Raw genomic sequence first — 6,540 nt, 5'->3', positions numbered from 1 at the left:
ATTCTTTTTGAGATTTCTATAACAGAGATCTACTGAAGTGTTACTAGAGAAGTATAAAAGTTAGACTCATCATCTCAGTGTCATTGAGCAATCAGTGGATATTAGGGTACTGAATTGGTGGTCAGAAGAAGTGAGTTTGAGTTTCCAGTTTCATATTTGCTGAATTGTGATATTTATTTAATATCTTTGTGCCTCATCTTCCTTGTATTTACAAATACAGGGATAGTAGTAAATACAGAGATAGTAGCTCTTCTATCTTCTTCATAGAACTGTTATGAGAATGGCAACAAGTTGATATACATTAAGAACCTTTATAATCTCAAGTAATAAGCTAAAATTTGTCACTAGAGAAAAGTCTTATTTATTTTTAATACATATGAAAATTCACAGGGGGAGGGATAAATTGAGGGATTGGGGTAGATATACACACACCATGTGTGCTTAGTCGCTCAGTTGTGTCCGACTCTTTGCGACCCCATGGACTGTAGCCCGCAGGCTCCTCTGTCCATGGGGATTCTCCAGGCTGGAATACTGGAGGCATACTGGATGCCATGCCTTCCTCCAGGGGATCTTCCCAACCACTATATATAAAATAGATAACCAAAAAAGACCCACTGTATAGCACAGGGAACTCTATTCAATACTCTGTAACAACCTATATGAGAGAAGAATCTTAAAAAGAATGGATAGATGTATATGGCAACCCACTCCAGTATTCTTGCCTGGAAAATCCCATGGACGGAGGAGCCTCGTGGCCTACAGTCCACGGGGTCGCAAAGAGTCAGACACGACTGAGCGATTTCACTTCACCTCACTTCATAACTGATTCAATTTGTTGTACACCTGAAACTAACACAACCTTGTAAATCAGCTATATACCAATAAAAATTTTAAAAAGACATAAATTTCAAATATTAATTTCCTAAAGGTTCCCAGATCTGTCATACAATAAACAATGGCTTTATAAAGATTAAAAAAATTCACAGTAAATTAACAAAAAGCTTACTTAGGACATTTACAAAATCACTCTGTAAACTAGATTAATTTCTTAATAGAAATAAGAAAATGCCTTTAGGGTCCACTTGAAAAATTGTTTTATTGATTTACACACAAATGAATGCATACATGAACTACTTAGAGGTAAATGTCATAGAAAACCTCCAAAGAACCTGCAGGATATCTACATTTGTAATCAAGTCAAACCTTTCTTTTGTTATTTAACATCCAGAGAGACCAGTACAGTCCTTTCTCTTCTTTGTTTAGGTATGCCTCCTCTCATGAATGTCTGCTGCTGTCATCAATGTAGTAATGTTACGGGCAGGTTGGATGGACTCCTAGGTTTGGGATTTTTTCCCCTGGTACCTGGTTTGACTTGTAGTTTTGAAGTCTTGATCAATTTACCTGCAAGTTGCCTTTGCCACAGAAAAATAGATTCATACAGAGAGACTCATAATGCACCCTAAATCCATTTGCTAATTTACAGCAAGAAATATTATAAACTTATCTTCATTATAACACTAGTGTATTACCTTTGCTTTATAGTTCCTGAAGGCTTTTGAATTCATTATCTCATTTTTGAACTTCATGACTTATGACTTTTGAACAGAATGATCTCATTCATTTCTAAACTGCTTAATTTCTCTATTTATCATGTGGAAAATACCATAAAGTGCAAATTAGAACAAGAGACCAAATCTGAGCTGTCAAAAATAGCACAATGTTAACAATTCTTCCCATTTCCTTCCTTTTCTATGCATATGTATATAATTGAGATCATGTTGTATATGTCATTGAAATGTCAAAGTTTCCTTTTTTTTCTGGTTAAGATGGCAATCTATGACATTTGTAAAATCGTTGGAAAAGTTGTAGAAAGCAGACACAAGTTCAAATCAGAAAACGAAAACCACAATTTACTACTGTAGTTAATCATCGTTAACATTTTGGTGTATTTTCCTCCAGTGTTTTATTCCTTTTACTTTTTTAAAACGTAGTCAGGAGTGCTTGCGGAGACAGCCTCTGGCTGGGTTGGGAATCAGACAGCTTCTATTGTCGGACTGGAAGCTGCCGATCAGCACTCGCCTTCCTGGACAGGGATAGCAACACAATATTTTCTTTTAAGGCTCCCTTGTTTCGGTATTCTAGCTGACTCTGTGTCTCTTTGTGGAAGGGTTACGACTCCGGAAAGGCCTTCGTGGCTAAGTCCCCACTCCAGGGGCTGCGACTCGCAGAGGGGCCAGCCCATACTCAACTCTCCCGAGGTTATTATCAGAACGCACTTCCACGTGGCTCTGAGTCCTCATATCTTGCTGTTTTCGATCTTTTCTCGTCGAGAGAAGCCTTTTATGTCCGACGATCTCTCTCAGACTCTCGGGAGATCCTGGTAGGCCTCTGTCACAAAAAACCAAGGGTCCGAGCCTCTCTGCCTCGCTTTGCGAGCAAGAAGTGCGTCCCTTCTCGCTTGCCTTATGCCTGGCAAGGCGGGGACCGCACTACCCTGCCGCCAGCCGGAGGGGGGGACGCTCACGTGCGACCCTCTGCTTTCCAGCCGGTAGCCGTGGCTCCCAGAAAACCACCGATCAGACCACCAGGGTCAGTTTTATATTGTCCTGAGAGCTCGCATAGGAGGCACACAAGACCATCCACTCGAGCTCCGCTGCAGACGCACCCCTTCCCTCCCCTTCGGTTCGTCCGGACCTCCGGCGGCGGCAAGCGCGCCAGCCGCGGCAGAGCGGCCTCGGCCTTTGACAGCTCGGCTCGAGCACCTCCAGGCCTCTAGTCCCGGCTCAGGGGGCGGAGCGAGGCGGGGCGGGGCGAGCGCGCGCGGGGCGGGGCGAGCGCGAGCGGCGGCGCGAGGAGGGAGCGCGCGAGCCGAGCCGAGCGGAGCTGGGAGGTGCTGGGGAGAGGCAGGCAGAGCCTGGCCGGCCGCCTGCGGCTCCGCGCCGTTCTTGCTGCGTCCCCGGCTCCAGGTACCCCCGCCTCTGCCCAGGCTCCCGCAAAAGTTTTATTCTCTGAGGCTCCCCCCGGCCTGTCTGAAGGACTCGGAGCGGTTGGCCCGCTGTGCGCTCCCCTGCGGCGGCGACCGAGGGGACGTGCATCCCTCGCCCGCCGGGCTCTCCTGCCTAGCTCTTCCTCACCTGCAGATCGCTCCCGGGAGCGGCGAGGGGCCCCAGCCGAGGGGCCGCGCGGGCGTCGGCGCCCAGAAACTCTCCAGCCCACCGCCGCAGACCCGCCCGGTTCAACTTAAACTTGATTCCTCTCGTCCAGCCCCGGCACCCGCGACTGCTGTGCCACCGCCGGCGTCTCGGCCGCTGCAGCCGTCGCCTCACAAAGGGGCGTAGGGAGGGGTAGCAGGCGGCGGGCACCGGCGCCGGTACGCTGGGCGCTAGCCTCCGGGCCGCCGAGGCCGGGAGACAAAAGGGAAACTGCCTCTGTTCGCCGGGCCGGCTCGGAGCTGCCGGATCGTTCGCCTCCCGGCCGGCTCCGTGAGCCTCCTCCCCCCTGCCTACCCTCGGCTGCTGCTCCGCCTCCCTCCCCGCGGGCTGTCCCCGCAGTGCTCCGGGACCCAGCCAGCCTTCGGGGCGCGCGTCGCTGCTGGTGGTTGGGGCTCTAGCGATAATAAATGATAGAGGATACAATGACTTTGCTGTCTCTCCTGGGTCGCATCATGCGCTACTTCTTGCTGAGACCCGAGACGCTCTTCCTGCTGTGCATCAGCCTGGCTCTGTGGAGTTACTTCTTCCACACGGACGAGGTGAAGACCATCGTCAAGTCCAGCCGGGACGCCGTGAAGATGGTGAAGGGCAAGGTGGCCGAGATCATGCAGAACGATCGACTGGGGGGGCTCGACGTGCTGGAGGCTGAGTTCTCCAAGACCTGGGAGTTCAAGAGCCACAATGTGGCGGTGTATTCCATCCAGGGTCGGAGAGACCACATGGAGGACCGTTTCGAAGTTCTTACGGACCTAGCCAACAAGACGCACCCCTCTATCTTCGGGATCTTCGACGGGCACGGGGGCGAGGTAGGAATTCTCTGAGACTTTGAGTGTGTGTGTGTGTGTGTGTGTGTGTGTGTGTGTACTACAGGACGTTGTGTGCGCAGCCGGTAGGACTGGGTGCGAGGGGCGTGGTGATGACCTACCTGGGGGTGGGTTGGACAGAGCCACTACTTCCAAATGTGACCAAGTTGTCAAAAACACTTCCGGATTCAGACCTCTTGTACAGAGGGTCCTATGCGGGGGAGGGAGGATCATGCATAACTCATAATTTAGGAAGTTTTTCAAGGCCAGAACGCAGCAAATGACTGTGCTACTTTTCCTGGGAGAGTTAATGGTTTCTACTGTCAACTTTGGTCCAGGGCCTCAGCGCCCCTGTTATGGGTTGGAACCCGAACTAGGCACAAAGGAGGAATAAGGTATCTTTGATTCTCGTTAGGAAAAAGATAACATCTGCAGAGCCGAGTCAGTGAGGGCTTAGTGAGGATGGAGGAAGAGGTGTCCTTTCCATCTCCATCTCCCAGAGGAGGAACCCGAGGGGGCAGCGCTGGGCTCCTTCCTAATTCCGTTAACTTTGCAAGTGCAATCCGGCCACTTGACAGCAGCGCTTAGCTGGCCAGCCGCTTTTAGCTGGATCGAGGCGCGGGACCGAGGTCCCTCTGGCCTTAGAAGAGGTGGCAAAGCCCGCAGAGGTAGCGGTACCCAAATTTCATCCCTGCGAAATCCTCTGAGCCGGCGTGGGACGGAGACGTCTCCCTGCTTCTGAATTCTTTTATTCGGGGGTTCATGCGGGGGCAAGAGTTGAGGTTAGAGGGAGGTTCAGGTTCCTCTCCAGCATTTCCGCGGCATCCTGATTGCTTGCCGGGGCTCAGATTTCCTGGAGGTCGGAGCGAGAACTGGCATTGGTCCTTGGGCATCGGCCAGACGAAGTGAGTGGTGAACGTGGTTCAGCCACCCCATCTCAATCTGGCAGTTTGGAATGGAGTTTCTTAGCTGCATACTTTCTTTTTTAAGCGTGCTTTTTTACTCGTATCCCCGCCCCTCCCCCCACCTTTGCCACCCCTTCTTCATCACTCCCCTCCACCCCCTACTCCGTCCAGCCCTCCCCTCGTTCTCTTCTTGGAGCTTATGCTCACTGGGTGGGCTGTAGCAGGAATTCTCTTTCAAGCTTGTTCTTTGTTTTTGGTGAACACTGAGAGAGCTCTTAGCTGGTTGTCTCTTTTGGTACCAAGTCACTTCAGCCACCACTCCGCTCATCTTTACGACTTACTGCATCTGCCTGCCTGGTGGAACCAACTTTGTCAGGAATGACAACTTACTAATAGTTGGAAAGTTTATTTGGTAGAGCTGAAATAAATTTTTGCGATTTTTCATCCACCCTAGCCCTTTCTGTGTTCTGTGTTTCAAAATGGAGTTTTCTCACGGATTGGAATTTTGTAGCCTCTTATATAGTTTGGGGTTCTTTTCCTTTGAGTAGGTGAAAGGTGTGAAGTTAACAGAGGGAAGGGCCAAGATGTGAAGTTAATTGAGGGAAGGGCCACTGTGTACTTGGGTAAAAACATATCTGAAGGAGGAGGTTGCCAATATAATGATTGATTTGTTTCCTGGTTTGAGTCAGAATGTCTGTATTTTCATTTTATGTCTTCTTTTTTAAAAATTTGGTTTTATATTTATTTGTTTTAATTGAAGGATAATTGCTTTACAGAATTGTGTTGGTTTCTGCCAAACATCAACATGAATCAGCCATAGGTATACATATGTCCCCTTCCTCTTGAGACTCCCTGCCACCTCCCTCTCCATCCCACCCCTCTAGGTAGTTGCAGAGCCCTGGCTGGAGTTCCTTGAGTCATATAGCAAATTCCCACTGGCTATCTATTTTACATATGGTAATGTAGGTTTCCACTGTGCCTCGATTCTTATAAATCATTTAATAAAAATTATGTTTATTACATACTTTTACATTAAAATTGTTGGCAGTTCTGATTCTTGTCTTAGAAAGTACAGTTTTATTAATTTAAAGGTCTGGATGTAGTATTAATGTTGTGAAACTCTGGGTTGTGCTTCTCTGGGTGTGCTGTATTGTTATGTTTTGAACATGTAAGTGAGTGGGGTGTTTTAAACTTTTCTTCCAAGTTGATATTCTAAAACTTGAATGTTGAAGACTCCAACAGATTTCAGGTTGAAAAATTCAGTATTATCTTCTGGTAGATATACCATTCAGAAAAGATCCATAATAAATGCTTTTATTTAACTGTAAATGTTTTACCTGTATAAGGCTTTTCATTAAATTTTTAAATAATAAAGGAGATCATCGTTAGCCAGACTATGAAATGAGTTTCATTGTGCCTTCCATTAAAAAGTTTGCTGTCTGCAAAATAATAAGTATTATCAGTACTCTGAAAAATAGAATAATTGTTCTCTGTATGACATTGTACAGACTGTAGCCAGTTCATTCGTTTTGGCTTTGTTTTAGGACAAAATGTAGTTATAAAAAGGAGCTATTTAATTGCTATTGGGAATGTGATGGCAAATAATATTAGGTAGCTTCT

At 47.6% G+C, this 6,540-nt stretch overlaps 1 protein-coding gene across 1 annotated transcript in view; it reads left to right on the top strand.

Annotated features, from left to right (window-relative positions):
- Nucleotides 1-2,839: 2,839 nt before the first annotated feature.
- Nucleotides 2,840-6,540, top strand: part of PPM1L (protein phosphatase, Mg2+/Mn2+ dependent 1L) — a 319,652-nt gene continuing 315,951 nt past the window's right edge. The window contains exon 1 of the mRNA XM_070466500.1: nucleotides 2,840-4,018. Within this exon, the coding sequence (XP_070322601.1) occupies nucleotides 3,620-4,018 (399 nt within the window). The 5' untranslated portion in view covers nucleotides 2,840-3,619. The remainder of the gene's footprint in view (nucleotides 4,019-6,540) is intronic.

The sequence above is a fragment of the Odocoileus virginianus genome, chromosome 4, assembly GCF_023699985.2.
Source record: "Odocoileus virginianus isolate 20LAN1187 ecotype Illinois chromosome 4, Ovbor_1.2, whole genome shotgun sequence".
In the NCBI taxonomy this organism is placed as follows: domain Eukaryota; kingdom Metazoa; phylum Chordata; class Mammalia; order Artiodactyla; family Cervidae; genus Odocoileus; species Odocoileus virginianus.
The sequence above is the reverse complement of the archived record's forward strand: the minus strand, read 5'-3'. Positions and strand labels throughout refer to the sequence as shown.